At 43.4% G+C, this 26299-nt stretch overlaps 1 protein-coding gene and 1 long non-coding RNA gene across 3 annotated transcripts in view; one reads left to right on the forward strand and one right to left on the reverse strand.

The window, feature by feature from the left end:
• Positions 1-26170, forward strand: part of LOC309612408 (follicle-stimulating hormone receptor) — a 39599-nt gene extending 13429 nt beyond the window's left edge. Inside the window, exons 1-2 of one of the 2 annotated variants that reach the window (XM_082358287.1) lie at positions 1-6616; positions 18182-26170. In XM_082358287.1, the coding sequence (XP_082214413.1) occupies positions 22751-23857 (1107 nt within the window). In that variant the 5' untranslated portion in view covers positions 1-6616; positions 18182-22750 and the 3' untranslated portion in view covers positions 23858-26170. The other variant, XM_082358286.1, reaches the window with a different exon arrangement.
• LOC309612471 overlaps positions 1-26299 on the reverse strand; it is a 758831-nt gene that overhangs the window by 569543 nt on the left and 162989 nt on the right. The window lies entirely within an intron of this gene.

Below are 26299 nucleotides of genomic sequence, written 5' to 3' on the forward strand. Positions count from 1 at the left end.
ATTATTTAGTACCTTACGTACCTCCCTCCTGTAACTCCCCTTTGTCTTCCACCATCCTCTCCTCTTCCCTCCAGAATTCCCATGCTACCCTAAGCATAAAGAAACCACCTGACAAACTCACACTGAAGTGTTAATGATGATGTATTTTGAAAGAGCAAGAGAAATGTATCTGTATTTTGAAAGAGCAAGAGAAAAGGCAATGTATAATAGCAAGTTTATTTTCAATAGTGAAATTGTAAGAATCTGGACAGACCCAAAAGGAAGAGGTAGGGAAGAGATGCAATGAGCTAAGGAAGGAAGGAGAGAGGGAGGGAGAGGGAAAACTAGAGAATATCTCCCATTTCTCAAATTGTTCCAAGCAATTTACTCCTTTTACATTTACATGTTAGATCAGACCCAACAGGGAAGTTTCAGAGGATGAGGGGTACAAACAGAAAACTGAGACTTTCTTCATCCTTTCAGTCAGGAGGAGAAAAACCAATGATAAACACTTCTGTGACCCAAGGAGAACAGAGGAAGGAAACTAGCTTTGAGAAGGGGATTGAGATGGAGGAAGATGAAGGCCCAAGTAAGGTGAATGGAGAAGTTTGATATGGAGATGAAAGGTCAGCTTAAGTGACTTTGTCCTACTGATCAGGTACCAACTGTGGAGGCAAGGATAATAAATGAGTCTGTTAGAACCTCAGCACAGTTGAATCAGCTAAGAAAACTTTCAGAGAGGGAAGAGACTGCATATCTGCAATTCCATTGTTAAGAAGAACTGATATACTAAAGGTAAATGAGATGCCATTCACTTCCCAAACACTGAACTCATCATCCTTCAGAACAATAGCTATTCAAACATTACCTCAGCTAAAGACTACACCATGCCAAGTAGACTACTTGTGGGGAGGTGACATGGAGTGGAGCTGACATAAATACCTGATTTGTCTGTACTTTCTTCTAGAGACATTCAAGATAATATAAACATCCACACAGTTGAAAGAAATTCTTTCGTGGGGCTAAGTTTTGAAAGTATGATTCTGTAAGTAAAGGAAAAAACTCCAATGGAGGAACATTTGGTTTTTCATGTAATGATTTCTTTCTCATAATGGTATGCTCTTTTTTTTGTTTGGGTAACTTTGGCATTTCACCATTCCAGTTTCTCTCTGGTTCTGTGTTTTTCTCTCATTTCCCATTTTTACATTTCCAAATCACAACATGGAGACATGTTAATAATTTATGATTCTGTGGTGCAATTCAAGTATTTAAAATTGCTCTTTGAATGATGGTCTCCTGTGATGCAACATCTGTTCTGAGGGCCAGAATAACTCACACATCAATAAAGCTAGTTATTGCCTGGCAAGGCTTTTGTTGCCCAAAGAAAAAGACCAAGAAGGAGTCTGAATCAAGAAGACATGGATATTCCCTCATAACCATGCCAAGCAGCTTCTGTTCAGCCCCACGCTGAGCATATAAGATGACTTCTCATTTTCTTGGAACAATCACGTTTTTTAATGAGCTTGAGTTAATCTCCCTGACTTTTGGGAAAGTTTTTAAATGCACTCTGCATTGTTAATGGACTACCTTCTAATTGTTTGTGCCAGTAGCCTGTGTGGCAGTTTACCCACTTCCCGAGATGGCCAGGAAATAGGGCACTAGGGGTTACCCAAGTGTTTGTGGGATCCATGGAAGTTAGATGCATAGAATGACATTTGGGGAACTGGTAATTGCAATTACATCTGTAAGAAAAGTATTTTCTCTTTATATTTCACAAATTGTTGTGTTCTTTTAAAAATATACATGTGTTTCAATATGCTGATATGTACAAAAGGTAAGTTCTAGTCCAGAAAGAATTTTAGTCTTTTTCAAAACAATAATACAATTTAGAGACCCATCTATACCAAAAAAACAAAAAAAGCAAAAAAAAGGAGCAAGGTGGCGGAGGGGGCCAGAGAGAAATAGTAGGCAGAAATGAGAACATATTGAAGAATAAAGCTAAGCACAGTATTTGATGTAAATTTATTATAGAGAACAACAGAAAATGTTTGAAAGAGATTAGCAGAGAAATAGGATGTATGAAGGAAAAAATAAAATCAAAGGCCTGTATTCAGAGTACATAGTAGTAGCACAAAACTGTAGGTAATACCTAATCCTTTCACTTAATACGCTCATGATATTTGGAATCTCTGTGTGTGTGTGTGTGTGTGTGTTGGAAAGAGTTGATGGGGTGTGAGAAGTATGAAAGAAAGGGAAAGCAAAAGAAAAAAGCAGCATGAAGTATGTTCAAAATAAAAGCAATTGTTCTAAGCATAAAGAAGGTATAATGTGATTTGATGCGAGGTTTAAAGGAAGAGTTCAATGAGGGAAGGAAGGTGGCTGAGAAAGGATGTTGGGTCGAAGATGGCCCTTAAAAGACGAGTGGGGGGGCTTCCCTGGTGGCGCAGTGGTTGAGAATCTGCCTGCCAATGCAGGGGACACGGGTTCGAGCCCTGGTCTGGGAAGATCCCACATGCCGCGGAGCAACTGGGCCCGTGAGCCACAATTACTGAGCCTGCGCGTCTGGAGCCTGTGCTCCACAACAAGAGAGGCTGCGGTAGTGACAGGCCCGCGCACCGTGATGAAGAGTGGCGCCGCTCGCCGCAACTAGAGAAAGCCCTCGCCAGAAACAAAGACCAAACACAGCCAAAAATACATAAATAAATTTAAAAAAAAAAAAAAAAAAAAGACAAGTGGGATTTAGCCACAGCATTGGCAAAGGACGAGCAGAGGAAACAGAATCTTCAAGGCCAAGGAGGTTAAAAAAAAAAAAAAAAAAAAAGCTAAAAAGGAACTTTTGGAAAATAGTGAGTACCTGAGTAATACTGGCCTGGTGTGTTGCAGCAAAAGGACTCCTTGGTTACATAATGGAGGGAGGAGATTAGTGATAAATGTAATCAGTTGTACCTGGATGCTTGTGCTTCTTTAAATGTTGCTCTAAACATATGTGTCATTTTTAAATATAGTGATTCAAAATTAGTTAATGTGGCAAGTTTATTAACAGAGTTTTTTTTTTGGCCATGGCACACGGCTTGTGAGATCTTAGTTCCCTGACCTGGGATTGAACCCAGGCCTCGGCAGTGAAAGCACAGAGTCCTGACACTAGACCACCAGGGAACTCCCAGAGTATTTTTATAGAAAATATATAAGTGGTAACCTGAAATTAATATAATGTTAGATGTCAATTATCTCAATTTTTTAAAAAAGTCCGTTTGTACTAATAACGTTCTCACAGTTTTGCATACGGACACACATCCTTTTTGTCCAGAACATAAGACAGAAGGCAATCTGTCCTGATCTACCTAGTCTTAACTTTTCCCAAGTGGAGGAAAAGAATTTGAGGAAATAAGAACTTTGGAGAGAGTCCCGCAAGCCCAAAACTACAAACGAAGCATAGAGATCATAGCCACTCTTCACTGACTCCTGTCCACGAATACCGTGTGGTTCCCCAGAATTGGGAGCATACTCTCCTAGCGAGGACAGCTTTCTTAAGAGTCAGCATTTCTCAGACATGTCTCTAAAGGATAAATTCACATTTGTGAGAAAAGCATCTTTTTCTTTTCTTTTCTTTTCTTTTTTTTTTAACCTCAGATGGCCCTTAATCCATAGACAACAGAATCAGAAGATCCACACTCATCACAATTTAAGTCTCCAGTTGTTCCTAGTCCTGGCGCTATGTCTGAATGCAGGGGCACTTTCTCCTCCTAGGGACATCCAAGGGTACTCAGGAAAAATTTAAAAAGCCTGGCAAAACGGCTCTGATGACTGGAAAAGCTTTCTATACATTGGCATCTTTCAAAATCATGAAGCCCTGTTCTATATATATAAATATATGTTATTTTAAAAACAGCCCAACAATGAAGGATTATCAGACACTTGGCTAGCAGTCACCCCTACTCTGCCCTGCAACCAGAAAGTCTGAACAGGGAAGTACCTAGCTATGGCCGACCAGCAGAATGGACTAATTCAGAAGAGATAAAATGAGGTTACATGTGTGCCATCTCCCGGCACAGCCCGGCCACAGGAACTGCTCACTTCCTGTGCGTTTCCTCCCTTCCTCAACTGGCTTCCATCTCACTTGCCTGCCCCTCAAGGAGATTTCATGGGCCAGGTCCCCCAGCACCGTCATTCTTTAGGATGAGGGCAGACTCTGCTTCTGGAGCCTCCTGAGCCTGCACTGAGTGAACACACTAGGGAAGGGACAAAACAAAAAGACTGAGGAAAGCATGATTCAGTTATTCCTTAGCTGACGCTCTGCCCTGTTTGTCGTCACCATCATCATGAGGTGGGTTTTAAAACCAGCACTACCTCTCTTAAGAAACTAGGTATATAGGTGATAAATATCAGCTTCTCTGGTAGTAGTTTGAGAGTCTTACAGCCTAATGTAAACCCAGGGCAAGAATTCTGTACATAATATGTTTTTTGTGTGCTGATCTGTTGTTGACGTCAAAAAATGCCACTCGCTCCCCATGTGATGGCATCTATTAATTAAGAAAATCCATAAAGACAAAGGGCTACTTTAAATACAGTAATTCTTTTAAATTAGTCTGCACTTTATTTAATCATAGCAACATCTATTTGCATGACATATACATGCAGAAAATGTTAATTATCTAGTCTATAGAAAAAAAGATAGGTAGAGCTCATATGGACTTGCACACTGCTTTTGTTGGATTAAGGGTCAGCCAACTACACCCAATGGGGCAAATCTGGTCCCTGATCTAGGACTAGCTTTTATAAGTGAAGATTTTGATGGTAGGGAACACGAACACTAAACCTAAATGAAGCAAAATGTTACCCCCAACAAAAGAAAAAAATTCATTCTTTTCAATAGTAGACCTATACTACAAAAAAATATTGTGCTCAATTATTACTATTATACTTTAAGTGTGGTCAATACAAATTTTGTGGCAATTGTTTTATAAGTACCTATATAAAGTACCTATGTAACAATAATATTCTCATTTTGCCTCTTAGCCACACAGAACCTAAAATTTATTATTGGGCCTCCTATAGAAAAAGTTTGCTGACCGCTTTGTTTGATCCAAAACCCCCAGGATCCACCTCCCACAGGTTAGGGGCAGCTGCTCCAGCGACTGTCACACCCCCCCCCCCACCCCGGGAATAGGCTGACAAATCAGTCAGGAGGCTGGATGTGCTGGGGACACTTGGGTAGGCGTGGGGCAGGCAGGACTTGGAATGCACAGACACTTCTTGGCCATCGGAAGCCACCAATTGGTTGCTAATGTTTTGAAAGACTTGCATTGCTCCTGTGTGGATTTTCAGCTAACTGGCTTTCAGGAGGAAGAAAAACACACGCAGTTGTCCTCCTGTGGTTTTAAGCGTGTTGAGCTACCCACTGCAGCACCGGAAACCATCGATGTCCTGAACACACGGAAACTTCTCTGGGTCAGCTTTTGGAACAGTGTGATTTGTACACCTACTGAGCCCGACAAGGGAAAGGACCTGACAGCAAATCAAGAGCAACGGATCAGAGGCTCTTCAGGCTAAGCTCTCCCGACCTTGGATTTCTGCTTTTGTTTTCAGATCCATGTAGGGGCACAGCAATGCAGAGCTGTCAGCCCAAGGTGTCTTTGGGCTCCCCTGTCCAGGCAAACCTGCTCACTGATCTTCTTGGCACAATCAGGATGACTGTTCCACATCCAGCACCCCTCCCCCAGAGCCTCCCCCCGTGCCCACTCACACCACCTCACCCCGCCACGGCCCACAGTCTCTATCACTGATTTCTCTTCCTTTCTGGCTTAACCCAGAGTCACCTCCACAAACCTCCAATAACCAAGTCCCTGTAGGTCACGGGAGATGTGCAGGTTGTCTGACAGCTTAATTAGATCACTTTCTGATGACAGCCAGGCCTGCTGCTGTGAATGAGCATGAGTGAGAGGCTTAAGGCCCTAGAGAAAGGTGATACAATATGTTCTTTCTCCGTCTTATAAACACTTGTTCGATAACTGTATGATTTCTGTCCTTCAGGACGGGACAGATCTTGGTCTGCTCTCCCCATGGCATTGCCTTTGCACACAACTGATGTGTGCAAAGACCTTATGGGATCCAGGCTGCTATGCCTAAGTGTGCCTTCTCAAAATTAAATTTCATTTATTTCTCTGAATAAGTAATACATGCACATAATGCAAACTTCCAATGTTACAAAAGGTTATACAGTGATAAATCAGTCTCCCTTCCACCCCATCCCCAAGCTTTAAGCGTGGTACTTTATTTATGCCACTGACCTGCGCTGTCTGACCCTGCCCCAGTGCTTCCAATTATGAAACCCATGTATTGTTTGCACCCGACAGTATTGGTTTTTTAATGGGTCTTTTATTTCAGATGGCTGAGTAAGAATGGGATTCAACAAATACACAACGGTGCATTCAATGGAACCCAACTAGATGAGCTGTAAGTAGCCCTGACTATTCTTCCAGGCCATTTAGAGGAATGGCTCTTACAACAGTAATGTTTACACGGCTTTGTGTTTCCCTTCTTCTTTCCTCAACTCCATCCCCAGGAATCTAAGTGATAACAATAATTTGGAAGAATTGCCTAAGGATGTTTTCCAGGGAGCCTCTGGACCAGTCATTCTGTGAGTAGCTTCCCCCACTTCCGTGTGCAAGAGATCAGCATCTTATGTTAGAAGTCAACTTTCTCCAATTCAGGGAAACTTATAACGCTGGGCTGGCAATTAAGATCAAATCTGATTTGTGTCATCTGCAAAGATTTATCGGACAATTTAGGGCTGATCCACATTCTAAATTTCAGTAAAGTCGCAACAATAACAACAACAACTAACGTTTAATGAGCACTTACCAAGTCCCAGCCAGTGCTTTAAAAACTTAAGATGAATTTTCTAATTTAATCCTTATAATAACCTCTGTGGTAGGAGCTATTAGTTCCATTTTAGAGAAGAAAAAACGGGCTTCCCTGGAGGGGTCAATTCATCCAACGTCACAGAAATTTTAGAGCACAGATTCCATACCAAACTGGTCTAACTCATAGTACACTCTTAACCACTCTGCTGTACATCTCTTCCCTGAAAGGGAAAGCACAGTTCTCCTTCCTCACTCTCAATGTCCAGGAGTTTCCCTCAAACCAGTGAGATATACACACACATTTATTTTTGGATCCTCTCTGTCTCGATTCCAGATCTCTTGGGATGCATCCAGTGCCTCACAGCCTTGCATCAGCACCTCTCCTCCTATTATTGCTTCCTCATCTCCATTTCTCCCCCCAAGAGTGACTTTCCCCTATTCTCTTCTCATCAGCCCTTGCCCTTCCACAAGGGTCACCCACCTCTTCCCTGACAATCTCAGCCAACAGTGAATGCCTCCTCCTGTGATTCCCATAGTCTTCATGGTTGCAGGGGCCCAAATCTGCAAGAGCTTTTTAAAAATGTGTTTTCCTAGGCTCCAAGCAAGACCCACTACATCTATTGACAAATGTACTGTAGGAATAAGAAAGGAATCTGGAAGGAAAGAGTCAGATGCAAGAAGACATAGTAAGCAAAGAAATAGATAAATATGTGACTAGATGTAAAGGTTTGCTAGATGATCCTCATACAGCCTGCCTAAGGCCATTTGGGGCATTTGGGAGCCACTAGCCACCACCTCTTACTTGGCAGTCAATATATATATTATCTACCTATCTACATACCATCTATCAACATCACTTCATTTTCACCAAAGAGCTTATCCAGTTGACCCTTGAACAACACAGGTTTGAACTGCGTGAGTCCACTTACATGTGGATATTTTTCAATAAATATATACTATCTGTGGTTGGTTGAATCCTCGATGTGGAATCATGGATAAGGAGGACAGGGCTATGAAACTTGGGCATCCATGGATTTTGGTATCTGCGGTGGGTCCTGGAACCAATCCCCAACAGACACCAAGGGGCGACTGTATTCTCCTTCAGGCTGGAACCCATGCATCTCTGGAATGAGATCCTGTATGGTAGAGCAGAAACTCCATAAATGGTTATGACTGATGAAAAAGGATATGTTGTGACCTTATATGGGACTCTGTCTCTTTGAAGAAGTTCAAAGATCATTCCAGAATGCCTGGTTTCAGATAGGCAATATATACAAACAAAGGGAGTGTCCACGTGATTAAAGCACAGATGCCAGAGCAGACTACCTAGGTTTAAAACCAGTTCTTTCACCTCTCTAAATCTCGGTTTCATCACCTAAAAAATGGCAGAAACAATAATACCTATTTCCTAATACTGTTTGAAGCTTAATAACATTATATATGTGTGTGTGTATATATATATTTATATTTATATATTCACTCATTGATTCACTCACAGATAGATTTTAGGCACCAGCCATGTGCTATGCACTGTATATAGTGCAAGGAACAAAAGTTTTTCCTCACAGAAAGCTTACATTCTTCTAAGGGGGAGTCAGACAATAGAACTAAATATGCAACTTACTATATCAGGTCATGATGTGCCCTATGAGGCACCAAGTAGGACATGGGTGTAACAAACGGGAAGCGCCAGGCATAGAGTCCCTGCGTTCCAATATACAGAGTCTTCAGAACTTGTAATGCTTAGTCAATGTTTCTTATTCTTAGAGTACCTGGGAGACAAACAGACTTAGAGAAAGTGCTTTTGATGCCTTTGACCAGCAGAATAGCAGTGTGTCAATTTCACTTAGCTAACAGTCCTGAGGGTTTTGAATGTGCCTAAATAGGCACCTCTATCTGTTACGTAAGAACATACCTGTGATGGGGTAGGCTTTCATACGTGCGTGACCTGTACCAGGTACACTATAAAATCACAGAACCTTAACCACGGTCTGCTACTGAGAACACTCAAGTTGGACAGGATCCCCAACTAGCTCATTACCCAGCTGAGGAAGCCAGAGACAGAAATGCGAAGTGACCTGCTAACGATCACACCGCCGCCGTTAAGTGGCAGAGCTTAAACCAGAAACTAGGTCTCTTGCCTTACATGCCACGTAGTCCCAACATACCATGTCACCAAAAGTACATAAACATGTCCAATCAAACATCTAAAAGGGCCCCTAAAATTAACTGTGAACTAAAATAGGGGGGAAGATAACTATAAACGCCAGACCCCTGAGCCCAAGAACACCAGTAAGTGACACACACACACAAACACACAGCACAGAAGAATGTCCCCTGCAGTTGACAAGCAGGTCCCAGGCTGAGGCACTGTGCAGTGTGTCTGATCAGTGTTCAGTGGAAAACACAAACATGAACCCACAGCCAGCCCTGCCACGAATGCCAGCAAGAAGGGATGCCGTCATCACCAGCAGTTCTGCAGGGTCCTCGAGTCACAGGCCCATTTTCCACCCTTTTACCACAGAAACGGTGAATAAAATTTATAGGAAATTCAAAGGAATTATGAAGTACTTGCCATGACTTAAAAAGGCAGAGAGTGATAATACATTCCTACATCTTTTCATTTCAATGCATGAGGATATACGTGCAATATCCTGGCCGAAAGCCCAGCCTGTAACTGCTGGTCTCCTTCTCCTCCCCTTAGGGGCAAGAGGGTTGATCAGCTTAACAACAAGCCTCCTTTTTTGGGGCTTTCAGGTTAGTCCGCAGATGTCTTACCAGCCTCTCTGGCTGCTAACCTGGGACTCTAGGGCCTATCCCATCGCCTACTTCTGCAACCTGATGCTCCAGCCCCCGCTAAACCCTGGCCTGAGAGCTGCCTGTTTAGTGTGTGCAGAGGACCAGCCCACGCTGGTGCTGTGGGTTCATGGGTTGGAGAAGGAGTGTGTGTAGACCACTCAGCCCACAGTAGATGCGGCTCAGGTTAGGGTTGTGACCGTGGCTTGGGTCAGATTCCCCTCCCAGAAAATCAGACTGTGATGCGGATATTTGCATGCAAAAGGTTTACTGGAGAGTGCTCTTGGAGTCTGGGGCGGGGTGCTTGATGGACGCAGAATCAGGCTAACAGTGAAGTTGAACTACAATGCATTTGCCACAGAAGCTTCTGCTAATCCTATGGGGAGCTCTGGCGTTAAGACGGCCCTTCAAAATTGACTGAATTAAGGCAAGGGGCCGGGCCTTTTCATCAACAGTCACTGGGTGCAGACTGGCCCTGAGGAGGAGCCAAGTCTTGGGTGAGTCAGGCGAGGACAAATCCCAGAGCAGAACTCGGCTATGGGCCACCTCAGCGGTAAGTGGTCCTCAGCTGCCCTCAAGCCATGGTTCTAAATTTGACCTTGCATCAGAATCACCCGGCATGCTTGTAAAACCCTAGATGGCTGATCTCCACCCCCAGAATTTTTGATTCAGCAGGTCAGGGGTGGGCCTGAGAACCTGCACCTCTAACAACTTTGCAGGTGAAGCTGACGTTGCTGGTACAGAAAGCACACTGAGAATCACTGCTCTAGAACCAGTGCTGGGAACGGGGAAGCCTGGCCGGGTCTCCAGAATATCTCCTCCAAGAGCTAACTGTGGTGAATCTCCCTCCCCAACAGGCTCAGTGTTTTATCCCCAGTAGATATATGCAAGGAATTCTAAAAGAGTTAAGGGGAGGGCACCCAAACCAAACATAACTCCTTTCCTGAAGGCAAAAATTTTAGTTGAGTGCAAAACAGGGAGCCTCTGAACACCTGAGGGTACAAGAATAAGATGTTCCACTGCAAAGAGAAATAGATGCAGAGAAAGCTAGGGGCACACAGACAAGCTCCACTGAGTTTCCGAGGAGCAGTCTAGCATCCTGACTTCCCCCTCATGAGTCTTGACCTTGAACATCAGTAGCCATCTGAGTTTTCACCTGATATTCTGAACTCGCTCAAGTTTTCTTTTCCTTCCTTCCTTCCTTTCTTCCTTCCTTCCTTTCCTTCTTTCTTTCTTTTCTTTTTTTTTTTTTTAAGCAATCAAGCAATTGCTGTTTCCTTGGGAAAACATTTCCTGTGGGGAAAATTTAATGCATTGCCTTTGCAGGCTGGAGCCGGTACAATCATATTCTGATGGTTTATCAAATTGATTTGGCTATAGCTCAGATTCATTTGATAGTTCAGATTCAAACACTGAGGTGTTTGTATAAGAATGATTCTCTTCCACTACCAGTGTACCCACAGTCCTATAGATAGCAAATTGCCTTTTTATTCTGCCTGGGATCATGAAAGAGAGGTCTTCTAGCCATCTGTCAGTGTAGTATACACCAGAAATGTGCTCTCACTTACGGAAATGATTGACCTTTGTAACAATATCTTTGTAACAAAGATGTTACAATATCTTTGTAACAATATTTTTGCTGGGAAAAATAGAAATTGTTCAAATCAAATTTGTGGCACTGGCTATAACACACTTTATTAAATGGGGCACAGAGCACAGTTTAACTCTCCTGACTCAGTGTCTTATTACTGACGGCTGTTTCCCTTTCTACTTTGTATCTCAAAATCAAGAATCCTAACAAGGTTGAAACAGTTCAGGATTACTAAATCTCTTCAGCCATTGTCTTATGAGTCTCCTGTTGGTACTACGTTTCAGGATTTAAATTCTCAAAACCAGCCAGAATGTAGCATGTGCTGAAATGTTAACCAAAGTGGCACCTTAAAAAGAAAGGCTGTCGGCATGAGACCAGCCTGAAAGACAAGGATTAAAAACACCAGCCCATGATTACCCCTTCCCCTGCTGATATAAATGTCTATGGACTTTTCTTAATCCGTGGAGATACCAGAGAAACATTTTTCTGCCAGTCCAAAATATGGAAGTCTTATGATAGTTTCCATGTTTGCTCACCCCAGCAAGTATGCAGTAAGCTTGAAGTAAACACTTCTACAAACACTTTTATTTCCCTATCACCCAGGAACCACTTCTGCTAAAGACTTTTGCTTTACCAAACTCTAAATGACTCTGCATCTCTCTCCTACCAACCACTCCCTCCTTTCAATATCCACCAGCGGAAGCTCGGGATCCCAGGACACTGACAAGATGCCATAGTCCCCCAGAAGCAAAGCCACCTAGTGAAAATGACAGCAGCTCACATATTTTGCAGCTGCGATGAGGAGGAACCCGAAATACAAGCTAACTCCAGAACACTCAGCAGACAAAAAGGCACCATCGCTTCCCGAGCAGGCTTCCCCATCCAATACCTAGTCACTGGATTGCAGGCAGGTCAACCCACACACGCATTAGTCTATTTATTCTTCAATCTGTGTCTATCTCCTTGTAAACTTTGCACAAGGATGCTCTCTTCCTTGATTCCTTTGATACTCTCAGTCACATATAATTGCCTGCTGCAGAAGCACCGTTTTGCTGAGCCCCCTTTAAATCCAGATTTCCTCTCAGTCTGCCTTGCATCTTTCTCCCTTTAGACTTGCTCTTCTGTAAGACTTGCTTCAACTTCTCATTTTTTTTATGATGCTGAGGCATCTCTGCCAATCAGACAAGTATCCACTGAGATTTCATGAACCCAGCTCTGCGCCAAATATTAATACCATGTAGAACACAAAAGTATCTTAGTAATCCCTGCTCTCAGAGCATCTGAAACCTGGCTGAGGAGACAAAACAAATATACATGAAAAGCTGAATAGTATGAAACAACAAAAGAGATAATACAAGGTACTAGAGTCTCTGTAAGTGCTAGAGGTCAGAAGACATCACAGCTGGCTGGGGTGATCTATCTAGTTCCTTTCCCAATCCTCCATCAGTGCCACTCCCCAGCCTATCTTTGAACAAAGCAACAATTTTCTGGGTGCTTACTATGTGAAAGGCACTGCTGAGAATGCAAGGAGCCCTCTGCCCTCCAGGAGAGAGAAAATGCAAATACAAAGAGCTAGTGTATAAAGCAAAAGATGGTAAGTGAGAGAGGCAGAAAGTATACAGACTATAGTGCTACTGCACTCTTAATGGCATTCAAGGAAAAATACATCTACAGCTGTTAAAAATGATGGGGATGATAGAATCTCAGAGACTTCAATGCGAGTCTGTTTGGGTACTCTATTTCTGCATAAAAGCTATCCTTAAACTCAGTGGCTTAAAACAGTCATTCCATTTTCCCCACAGTTTTATGTTTTAGAAGTTTGGGTGGCTTGTCTCTGATCCATGTGATGTCGGCTCAGGTGGCTGGGTCCGGGGGGTCTACTCCAAGCTGTCCCCTTCACTCATATATCTGGTGCATCTGTGCTCCTTGGTACCTCTCTACAGACACACAGACACACAGACACACACACACACACACACACACGGCATCTCGTCCTCCAGAACCCTCTGTGCATGGCTTAGACTTTTTCCAGCATGGCATTCTCAGGGCATCAGAGTTCTTTCACTACAGCTTAGGGCTCTATAAGACCAATTTAGAAGCTATCTGTGCTCTGAAAGGCAAGGTCCAGAACTTGTACAGCAACACTTTCATCATACTCTACTATAGGCCAAAGACCTCACAGTTCAGCCTGGATTCAACGGAAGGGCAAACAAACCCTCTATGGAAGAGTATAAAGAATTTACAGTCATCTTTAATCGACTACAGAGTCAATGAGAGAATACCATGGCATTGCACAGAATACAAAAATCTGTTTATTTTTGGAAATATTCAATTACTGTGATTTTTGTATATTTTAAAATCAAGGGGGGAAGGCATAACTAAGAAAAAATAGTCTTCTGTTTTGTATCACTTGATTTTAGAAATATGAAAAATGTTGATGGCAGGTAATAAATGATTGCCCTGGTTTAAATTATTCCTGAAGCACTTTGTTTATACCTTCACCTCATTCCTTGGAGGAAGCCTTGAACTGTTTTAGACAAAACAGGCAATCTTTGCTCCCTTCCATATTGGAGGGAAAAAAGAAGACCCCATAGACCAGGCAAAACAAGAACTTGGTCACCGGGACCAGAGTATCAACAGCAGAACTGGTCAGAGGAGCAATTGCCTGAAGAGAGAAACTAGAAAGATTTTTTTAGGGCAGAGAATAAAGTTGAGAAGCTCTGGATCAATGGAAAGGCTAAGTGGAGAACAGGCCAGGACAGCTGGATCTTTCAGCAGCAGAGAGCGAAGACTCATCACAAGGACAAAGGTTCATGGATCAGGCACTTATCTCCAGGGACCCCAGCTCTGAAGAATTAGAATACGTAAGCAAGAACTAGAAAAGAGACCTTGGAACACCAAGAACTTTTACCTCATGGTGATAGCAATGAATGTTGCAAGAAGTAGTTAAATTCCAAATCTATGTGGAAGGTAAAGCCAAGTTATTTTGCTGAGGGTTTGCATGTGGAGTGTGAGAGAAAGAAGAGTCAAGGATGACTTCCAAGTTTTTGGATGAACAACTGGAAAGGCTGTAAGTAGAGCAGGTTTTGGGGAAATATCAGGAGCTCAATTTTTAATATCTAAAGCTTCACCTTCTTATTCGACATCCAAGTAGAGATTATAAGAAGGTAGCTGAAATATGAGTCTGGAGTTTAGGAGAGAAAAGCAGCCTCAAGATAAAAATTGGGAGCGGGGGAGAACATCAGCATATAAATGGTGTTTAAGTCGTAAGACTAGAGGAGTTCACCTACAGGGTAAGTGAAAATGGAGAAAAGAAGGCTAGGCTCTGAGCCCATGGGTCTAAAAGTTGGAGTTCAGGAAGGAACCAGCAAAGAAGAAATGTCCAAAGAGTCAGGAGACAAATATAACTAGATATAAAGAAAGTCACCAGGAAGATGCAAAAATTCTATATTTATACGTACCTAAAAAATTATCCTCAAAAATATGTAAAGCAAAAATTGACAAAACTTAAAGTAGTAGTATACCAATCCAAAATCATAGTCGGAGATTTTAGTGTACTTTTCTCAGGAGTGATAGAACAAGCAAGCGAAAAAATCAGCAAGCACACCGAAGTATTGGAACAATAGCATTGACAAATTTGATCTATTTGGCATCTAACAAGGAGGGGAACGAAGTAAAATATACATAGGTTTTACATAAATGGTAATCCTTAACTCTGATAACGTAAATTTGTCTAAATATCAAGCAGGGCTTTAGCAGTCCTGAGATTATTGCTACTAGTCCTAGGGCTTGAGCGCCCAGTGAGGATGTGGGAACTGGGACGACTGGTAGCTGCTGGATCCTCAGCAGATCTGTTTGATGACAGCTGGAATCACAGAGGAGCTGCTGCCTGAGGTAAAGAAGGGATGAGAAATGCCTAAGTTCACCCTTCCGCCCCCACTCCCGTCCCACCAGTGCCATTTGCTGAACCCAACTGAAAGCTGATTGACAAGGTGGTACCTGGGAAATGGAACCCTTGGAGGCCACCTCTCCTGCAATACAGAGCAGAACACAGAAAAAGGCACAGAACGGATGTGAGAGAAGTGAGGCAAGACCAGCACATCATGTCCAGTGCTTTGTACTTCATTGGAAGTGTAATGGGGAACAATTGACTAGTTATAAGCAGGAAGTCACAATTAATTGGCATTTTTAAAATATCACCCAATCTGCAGTGTAAAGATTGCGTTAGAGAGAGAGCTAGATGGCCACGATGATTAATTTTATGTGTCAAGTTGACTGGGCCATGGGATGCCCAGATAGCTGGTAAAATAGTATTTCTGAGTGTGCCTATGAGAGTGTTTTCAGAAGAGATCAGCATTGGAATCAATAGACTGAGTAAAGAAGATTCATCCTCCCCGTGTGGGTGGGCATCATCTACCAGTTGAGGGCCCTAAAAGAACAAAAAGGCAGAGGAAGGGCAAATGTGCTTCTTTTCTTCCTGAGCTGGAACATCCATCTTCTCCTGGCCTTGTGCATCAGGGGTCCTGGTTCTTGGGCCTTCAGACTCTGAGACTTAAACCAGTGGCTGTCCTGGTTCTCAGGCCTTTGTCTCTGACTGAATTATACCACAAACTTTCCCGGTTCTCCAGTTTGTAGATGGCATATCATGAGACTTCTCGGCCTCCAAAATCACATGAGCCAAATTCCATAATAAATCTCCTCTTATATACCTCTGTATATCCTATTGGTTCTGTTTCTCTGAAGAACCTTAATACAATGGTCATGAGAAGAACAGTTATGAGACTGTTGCCTTTCTCTCTAGGCAGAGATTATGGTGACTTAGACTAAAGCTGTGGCAAAAAAAGTGGACCGATTTGAAACAAATGTAAAAGTTAGGCTTGTGAGAAGAAGAAAACTGAGTCCGAGGGAGGGAGGGGGAGGGGTCAAGGATGACTCCCAGGCTTCCATCCTGAACAACACGGGGAGAAGGAGGAGTCATTTGCTAAGATAAGAAAAGCAAAAGGACGAACCTATTTACAAGGAAGATGGTAAATTCAGTTTTGATATTTGCAAGTTATCAAAAGGGTGGGATCTGATGGACAATGGATTATCTGGGCTTGGAGTTCAGAAGTAGTATCTGAGCTGGGATGTACATTGGGAAGCCATCGGCATATACCTGGTATCTGAAACCAAGGAAGTGGGTAAGATCACCTGGGAAGATTATGTACAGTCAGAAAGGGGCCTGAGTTTAGAGGGACTCCAATAGATAAAGGAGAAAGAAAAAAATCAGAAATAAGTCAAAGTAGATGTCAGAAGAAATTGAGAAGAATGTGATGCCAAGAAAAAGACTGTCTCAGGAAGGAGGAGTGTTTTACGGGTGAAATGTAATTGAGAAATCAAGAAGGTTAGAACTAAGAGGAACTTCCAATGAAGAACTAAGGTTAGAACTTCTAATGAAGTACGAAGCGCTCGATATGATGTGCTGGTCATCATAGTTACCTTAGGGTGTACTGTTTCTCTAGGGACTGAGAAGAAACTGAGTAGGATTGGGAAATGAGGAAATGGTGACCTCAAGTATGGACAACTAATATAAGAAGTTTGATTGGGAAAGGGCAGCAGCTACGAGTAGGTTTCACTGAACAACAGGAAGCATTATAAACTTTTGAGCAAGAGAATGAATGACACAATGAAAACAAGGCTTTCAGAAAGTAATTTTCGCCAGACTGGGAGAACATATGGGGTAGCAGATATATATTCACACCCCCAAGTTTCATTGCTCCTAGTGCCCAATGCTTTGACTTACAGGAAATGCAGACATTAGAAGATTCTCCTTCACCAAGTATATCCAAGGATGCTTGAAATGAATCCATCCTGGTCATCACTTGCTACCACTCCCATCAGAAGCACTCATTTACGGCCAACCTTCTGGCCCCAACAGGTCTAAGCCGATGCCATTTAAATCTCTTCACTCCCACCCCACTGGTCAGGTTGTTTTGAGGGGTTCAGCTGCCAACGGTGCTGCCAGAAAATGGCCCATGTTACTGGTGTTGCTGCCAGGAAGGATGGGACTCTGGAACCCTCCAGTGACAGAGACCTCGTTAAAATGACCATTTACACTGGTTTCCATATAGACCTTCTGGTTCACCAAGGCAGAGATTCTCTGACAAAGCAAGAACAAGTGTATGTGTGTGTGTGTGTGTGTGTGTGTGTGTGTGTGTGATGTTTTCTGATAACAGCTGCCAGTCATCAAGTGCTGTCTGTTGGTCAGGAAGTTCTCTATGTACTTTAGCTCATTTAATTCTCACAACAACCCTCTGAGGTAGGTATGATTATTATTCCTGTTTTATAGCCGAGGAAACTGACACATGGAGAAGTGAGATAACTTGACCAAGGTCACCAGTCTAATAGACAGAGGGGCAGGGTACACGAGCAGGCAAGTCTGGCTGTGGATGCCACGCTCACCACCACCACTCTCTATTGCCACTTTGACTTTGTGCTGAGGGTACCTGTGTTGCCCACCGATACCTTTTCCCCTTATGGTGTGTTCTCTTTGCATCCTTTTCTGAAATATGGCCACAAATGCCACCCCAGCTCACTGGATATATTTTTACATCTAGTTTTATGGTGAGGAGGAAATGATCTCGCTTCCTCGGTCCTATGTAAATTCGTGGGTACCTATTCTATAGATAGACTGTGGAAGGGGAAAGAGATACATTTAAGCCCCAGATCAGCCAGGACGCAAGTACATCCAGGACACAGAGTGGCATGTTATCTATGTCCTCCTACCACAAATATAAGGGCCAAACGTCCCTTTAGCCAAATATTGATCTGACCAAGGCGTGCTGGATGAATTGGAGTCTCCCTCCTCACCCATGTAAAAATATCACTACTGTGGCTGCTATGTTGATGGCTAACAGAGCAGAAAATGTTAGGCCCACAGTAATCAGGTTATGTTTACCTTTTCTCCTTACAGAGATATTTCAAGAACCAGGATCCATTCCCTGCCTAGCTATGGCTTAGGAAATCTTAAGAAGCTGCGGGCCAAGTCAACTTACAACCTAAAAAAGCTCCCCAGTCTGGAAGCTTTTGTCACAATCGTGGAGGCCAGCCTCACCTACCCCAGCCACTGCTGCATCTTTGCCAACTGGAGGTGGCAGATGTGAGTCTTCTCGTGTCCGCCCCTGAGCCCCACTCGGGCATTTCTCCAACGCAGACCTTGGTCCACAACTTCTACACCTGTGTGGCATGAAGAAGATCCCCTGGCAGAGGCGTCCACGATGAAATCCCTTAGGCATAGTCTAGATCAAAGCTTTAGTGTTCTCTCTGAAAATGGGCTCACAGGAGAGGGCTACCCACATGGTAGGCTACCTACCAAATATTAAATGAGCTAACGTGAAAAACACCAAGCAAGCCTGACTCGCAGCTGATGCTTAAAAAATATTTGTTCCCTCTTCCCTTTGTCCCGACATGGATTTATCCTTCGAGTTCCAAACTCTGCACCCCATAAGTGTGCCAGGGACCATCAAAGTCAGCCTTGGAAGGGAGAAGCATAAATGCCATAGCAGAGACTGACGCACACGCCCGCAACACATCCCAGCAACTGGAAACCTCCTTAACCCATCTTCGGAGCTTGGCACCTCAGAGGCAGGACTAACATTGTGACATCTGTTCACTCTGGCTTTCCAGGCTGCTCAGGTTCCAGGAACCCCAGATTACAGAGGGTAATCCAAACAGAGCCAAGTCCTAGTGGGTAACTGGTTAAAAAGTCGAGGTTCTGGAGAGAGTGGAGAGGGAGTACTTTAGAGATTACATGTTCAGGTATTTAAAGGATCCACTGGAGATATAGTTTATTGGGTATCAGGAGTTCTCAAAGCTTTCTACCTCTCGTAAACTCACTGATAAAATTCACACCACACAGTGGCACTCAATCGGATGACGCCTCATTCCCACTCTTGTACAGTAGCCCAGCACGAATACAGCTTCTGGGATACTCTTTCACTGCTTAACGCAGTCTCTATTATTCAACCTTAACACGCAGACGTGTCCCCCACTCTAAAGCAAAGTGAAACAACCAAACAGTACACACCCTAAATTAACTAGCAGTCCACACTCAGACCCATTTAAAGGATCTGCAGAAAAGGGGCTGCTCTTCAGAATTAGCATGCATCATTGGGGAACTCTCCAGAATCAGACACTCCTCACAGATTAGCTCAAGGGCCAGGGGATTTCTTCCTAATGAGTAGAATTCTTAAGGGCTTGGGCTAAGGCAGCAAGGCCCGCCTCTTTTATATTCCAGGAAGAGATACTCCAGCCAGGGCAAGAAAGATACCCATTTCACTGCCAAAACCCTGGAACTAAATACCCCGCAGGAGAACTCTCAGAGGACGTTAAGACCACTGAAGGAGCTGTCCATCATGCGCTGTCGGCCTCAGCGCCCGCACACCGGAGAAACATATCCTCTTTCTCTGTTGCTTAGACTCCCCTTCTTAGTGTAGATGTGGCCTCAGGGCTCTCCTCCCGACTAGAAATCTCCGCATCTGCCTTACATTGTACCATGATGTGAAGGCTTCCCTGATCCCTCCAGACCACCGGGCTCTCACCCTCTCTAGGTCCCTATTGTAACTTACAACAGGGCTTGTCAGGTGCGGCAAAGGAGAGGCCCACGCCTCTTCTAGGAAGACATGCCAAAACGGGGTGACAAAAATAGCAATGCTGTTTAGTCTTTATGTTTAACAAATTCACAAACCCAAAACAATATGGTTCTGCTATTCAGAAGATAACTGTAGGTGTGGTTAGGTAATGAAATTGAGTTTAAAGTTGTGTGATGAAATTGTTCCTCCAATCCCCGTTTGGAAATAATGCCTAAGTGTAAAGGTTAGGCCCTCGTGACTGTGACATTTTGGCCAATGGACCTCGTGGACTTTCATGGAAAGACCTTATGAACCATGCCCCTCATCTGTCATTTAACCAGTTACGTCCATACTCAGCTTGCATTGATATTTTGCCCTAGTTTTGTTATGTATTGTATTTAGGCCTTTTCTTCCCGGCTAGATTTTAAACTGATGCACTGTGGCATATTCATTAAGTACTCACATAGGGCCTAGACCTCGACATGAACTCAGTAAGTAACCACATACTCTCTCTTCATATTGCTGATACCTGTCAAGTACTCACTGCCAGGCACTGTAATACTTTGCAGCTTTATCTCATTTAATTTTCACAAAGGTAAAAACACCATTTTTATTCCCTTCTCACAAAGGCAGAAACTGAGGCTCAGAGACAGTAAGTAACTTGACAAACACCAAACAAACTCAGATCCAAACTCTCTGGTCTGTCTGTCTGTCTCCAAAGCTCAGGCTCTCGGCCACTCTGCCATGCATTTCCCAAGTATCTGTTCATTGATTTATTGGCATCCAAGAGTACTACTTTTTAACCTCACCCCAAACTGAATTCCCAACTCTTTATAATACTTTGCCGAGGTACTGCAGAGGCATGACTTTATTTTCCCTGCTTCCATTTTTCTTTCTATTCTTCTCTAAGAGACATACATTGTTTACCTTTCCCCCACTCATGTCATTGGGTCACTTCTGTTTCAGGAAAGGGAAGCATCGATATTTAAAATATGTTCGTAGCAGTATCAAAAATAAGCACCTTCACCGAAGCCAACATAAGCCCCGGGAAGTGAAGGCTGTGTCCGTCTAGATGGTTAGTCGGATCCGTTTCAGTGAACCGAATCACAGTCTGTTGGCACCAGGTTACTTACTTCCTGTTCCTAGAACTGGGCTGCCGCTAAACCAATGACAGGGTTTAGGAGTTGGGAGTTAGAATAAGAAACAAAGTGATTCTCTTGTCCCCTCTTTGCCCATCTCTGAACTTGCCTCACCTTTCTTGTAAGATCTCTGACTAAACCAAAAGATTTTCTGCACATTTTCAATTACACGTATGTTAACTGTTTAACCTCCTTAGTGTAAACTGTGACTGATGTGAGAAGCTCTATCAGTCTCTAAAACAACAAATGACACATCATCCAGGAGAAAAAAAAAAAAAGAGTCCCTTGATCCAAGGGAAAATGACTTCCTGGCAATTCAGTTCACTTTCTGGAGGCGAAATAAAGGAGAGGGTTCTCACTAACAGCCCCTTCTCCTAAAGGTTGATGCGGAAAAGTTCAGTCCGTGTCTGCTGGCACACTTGGCCAGCCCTCATCCTTTAGTACCTAATGGAATCTTTACCTCCTCCACGCCCCAGTCACTCTCTCCGTCTTATTGGGGAGGGGGGTCTTTGAAGAGCTTTAACACTCACCTGCCCGCTCACTCAAGAGATTATGTTAAGGCCCAAGAGAAACGCAGTAACTTACCATTGCTGTGAGCTTGCCCCTCAGGGAGGGAGGAAAGGAATGGACTGTGTGTGTGTGTGTACACATGCATTTCCATCCAAAAGAAGACCCAATGTGAAACATTCCCATTCCTTAAGCTTTTGCTTCAAAACAGAATTATTACCCTTTGGCTCTACAGGCACTATCCGCTTGTCTGGATAGAATATTTATCATCTGGCTTTCATTCAAATCCCTTCTGGAAGTGCCTCTATCGTGTTGATGAGGCCTCTTGTACTTTGGGGTTTAAATGGAAAGCTAAGACAGAAATGTGAGCCCGAGAAAAGCCAGTTCCTCAGGGAATGAGCTACAATCTTGGAATAAATTAGGCCCCCTTGCACCTGCATTTGCCCTTCTGGGCACTCACTAGCGAACTACTTAATGTGAGAGAGCCAGGATTACCCTGCAGACGAATACATGCCTGAGGCTTGTTGTGGCCCCTGGGGAGTGAAATAATAAAGAATAGGCCCCTCAGTAACATTTCAGGCATATTAGCAGACCTCCTGGTAGCCTGAGTACCAAAGAGCCAGGGACAGGGCTGGCTGGGAACCAACTACAAACTCTGATCTCCTAATTGATGTAGATAAAAGAAACTCTTATTTGAGTCAGAGAACAGTCCAGAGCTTCCAGGACTGGAGTTTAGAGTAGAGGAAAGGGGGTATACCCTACTCAGCATATGAAGAGAGAGCTGAATGGAGATGGGGAAGGGTGAGGCTGGAGTTGATATCAGGTCTGTAAATTATTTGCACTTAACAGCAAAGCTTAGCTAGTCCCAGGCGCCTTCCTCCCCACATTGAGGTTGTGGCCAGATGGTTTCCCCAGTGGGCCATCCAACTCTACGAATATATGCACGAGTTGTTCCGTTCATTTACAGCAAGTAGCATTAACCCTTGAGTTTAGCCTCAAGGGTGGACAAACTGTTAGAAGAAAAAAAAAAAAAAAAACTCTCAGGAAGAAACCCCACTCTCTACCCCGTGTAAAGACAGTGATATATTTGCCATTCTGTATCCAACATACTGACTCTATTCCTTTTTGTATTTTTCTAGCTCTGACCTTCATCCAATTTGCAACAAATCTATCTTAAGGCAAGAAGTTGATGATACGACTCAGGCTAGGGGTCAGAGAGTCTCTTTGGCAGAAGATGACGAGTCCAGCTACGCCAAAGGATTTGACATGATGTACAGTGAATTTGACTATGACTTATGCAATGAAGTGGTGGACGTGACTTGCTCCCCCGAGCCAGATGCATTCAGTCCATGTGAAGACATCATGGGGTGCGATATCCTCAGAGTCTTGATATGGTTTATCAGCATCCTGGCCATCACTGGGAACACCCTAGTGCTCGTGGTCCTGATCACCAGCCAATACAAACTCACAGTCCCCCGGTTCCTTATGTGCAATTTGGCCTTTGCCGACCTCTGCATTGGAATCTACCTGCTGCTCATAGCATCAGTTGATATCCACACCAAGAGCCAGTACCACAACTACGCCATTGACTGGCAAACTGGAGCAGGCTGTGATGCTGCCGGCTTTTTCACTGTCTTTGCCAGTGAGCTCTCCGTCTACACTCTGACAGCCATCACGCTGGAAAGATGGCACACCATCACCCATGCCATGCAGCTAGAACGCAAAGTACAGCTCCGCCATGCTACCAGCGTCATGCTGGTGGGCTGGATCTTTGCTTTTGCAGTCGCCCTCTTTCCCATCTTTGGCATCAGCAGCTACATGAAGGTGAGCATCTGCCTGCCTATGGATATTGACAGCCCCTTGTCACAACTGTATGTTATGTCCCTCCTTGTGCTCAATGTCCTGGCCTTTGTGGTCATCTGTGGCTGCTACACTCACATCTACCTCACGGTGAGAAACCCCAACATTACGTCCTCCTCTAGTGACACCAAGATCGCCAAGCGCATGGCCATGCTCATCTTCACCGACTTCCTCTGCATGGCGCCCATCTCCTTCTTTGCCATCTCTGCCTCCCTCAAGGTGCCCCTCATCACTGTGTCCAAGTCAAAGATCCTCCTGGTCCTGTTCTACCCCATCAACTCCTGTGCCAACCCCTTCCTCTATGCCGTCTTCACCAAGAACTTCCGCAGGGATTTCTTCATTCTGCTGAGCAAGTTTGGCTGCTATGAAATGCAAGCCCAGACCTATAGGACAGAAACCTCATCCACTGCCCACAACTTTCATCCAAGGAATGGCCACTGCCCTCCAGCTCCCAGGGTTACCAATGGTTCCAATTACACACTTATCCCCCTAAGCCATTTAGCCCAGAACTAAAACACACTGTGCAGATGTTTCTAAGTGTTGAATGACAATTAAGTCTTGCCTTTGAAGAATATGCCATGGCATAGCTGATAGAGCACTTCTACGCACTTCATCTAATTTAATCTTCCTGGCACATCCATAAGGTAAATTAGTCAGAAACTATTAACTCCATGTGATTCATTAGGAAGCTGAAGTATTAATAACAACATTAATAATTAAAATAATGTAATGCTACATCACATTTGTTTTATGTTCAAAGTGCTTTTGTTCAGGTCATCTCAGCCGATCCCTATAAAAGTCCTATTAAACAGGTAGAACAGGAATTATTCTTGGAGTTTTATAGATGAGGAAACCAAGACTCAAAGGGTTAAGTGACTTGTTCAAAATTGCTTGGCTTACAAGAGGCAGAGCCAAAATTAAGTGTTCTGACTCCCAGGGAACTTCCAAGAGAGGCAGCACAATATTTATTCATTCATTCACTCACTCAATGAATATCTATTAAGCACCAATGTGATGGCTTTGTAATGTGTCAACTTGAGTAGGCTGAACTACACTTGCCAGAATTCCCTTTCTTATATGTTTCCCATTAGGGTGGGCCACAGGGATGATTCAGGAAAATAGGAGGGTGGAAGGGAAGCTGCAGCCATTTTTTCACTCACGCTTTGCTGCTCATCTGCTGGTTCAGCTCACTGCTGTGATGCAACAGCTGGGCCTGCAATGGCTCCACCATCCCCTGAAATCTTCTTCAGGTTCTCTGCCTCCTAAGCCAAGTATATGTGTTTAGCTCCATGATGAAGAACACCAACTTCTGCAGAACACTTTTATCACCAAGGTCAGAAGCCACAATAACAGAAATGGAGCTCAATTTGACCTTGTGGGGTTCCGTCTCATGCTCGTGGCTTGGCTTCAATCATGCTCATGATCTTCCCTTTATGACTGTCTGCCCTATGGACTTCAAGCTCTAGCATCAGATGTAGAGACAACATCCTCACAGAGACCACTTAACCAATCCCCACAATCATGTAAGCTAATTCCCTGTAACAAATATTTACCCCATATATACCTACATGCATGCATGACTGCTTTTACTTCTTCAGTCAAACCCTGATAGAAGATACAACCTATATGGAGTGCACATGGATTATGTTAAAAACATAGCAGCTTTGGAATCGGAGCTGAGATTTTATTCTTACCCCATGATAAGCCAGGACTCCTCCTCCCTAGGCTCAGTGTCTTCCTCTGTAAATGGGAGTTGAATATAATATCTAACTATTGGGCTTACTATAAGAATTGGAAAAGAAAATGGGTGTAAAGTGCCTGATGCTGTAATAGGCTTGTTGAATGTCAGTTTACTTCTCTCCTCCCAGATCAATGCCTGGACTAGTGACTAGTTCTCCCGACCATGATCTAGAACTCATTCCATCACATCATATTACTCCTGATAAATAACTATACTTCCCCTATCTATTTTCACTTTTGACTCCATCTGGATAATCTGGATCATAGATACCAACCACAAATCCCCATCAAGCACTGTACCATGACTAGCCCACAAAGCTCCAAGTCTCCTCGGAGAGTATCCTCTTTCCATGTCAAAGCCAATCCTTCCTTCTCTTGCCCCATTTCAAAAGTTGGTCCCAAATGCATTAACAGGGGAGTCCTTAGAGGGCTGAAGAAAAAGCAATCATCTCTGCTGATGTGACCTGGCACCATCTTGATCTATTATGAGCATTAGTGAAAAATGGAATAAGTATCGTAGAAATAGTACAGAGCTGAGCTGGTCAGTACAGTAGCCATTAGCCACATGTGGCTATTGAGCACTTGAAATCTGGCAAGGCTGAACTGAGACACGCTATACGTAAAAGACACACTGGCTTTCAAATACTTAGTGCAAAGAAAAAAGAATTACAGTATCTCAAAAATTTTGATATTGATTACATCTTGGAACAACATTATTTTGGACATACTGAGACAAATATATTTAAAAATTAATTTCATCTATTTTTTTAATATCTTTTAATGAGGCTACTAGAATATTTAAAATTACCTAAGTGCCCAGTAGTGGGATTGCTGGGTCGTAGGGTAGTTCTATTTTTAGTTTTTTAAGGAACCTCCATACTGAATGGATAAAGAAGATGTGGCACATATATACAATGGAATATTACTCAGCCATAAAAAGAAACGAAATTGAGTTATTTGTAGTGAGGTGGATGGACCTAGAGTCTGTCATACAGAGTGAAGTAAGCCAGAAAGAGAAAAACAAATACCGTATGCTAACACATATATATGGAATCTAAAAAAAAAAAAAAAAGGTTATGAAGAACCTACGGGCAGGACAGGAATAAAGACGCAGACCTAGAGAATGGACTTGAGGACATGGGGATGGGGAAAGGTACGCTGGGATGAAGTGAGAGAGTGGCATGGACTTATATATACTACCAAATGTAAAATACA

The sequence above is a fragment of the Balaenoptera borealis genome, assembly GCF_965194805.1.
Source record: "Balaenoptera borealis genome assembly, chromosome: 15".
Lineage (NCBI taxonomy): Eukaryota > Metazoa > Chordata > Mammalia > Artiodactyla > Balaenopteridae > Balaenoptera > Balaenoptera borealis.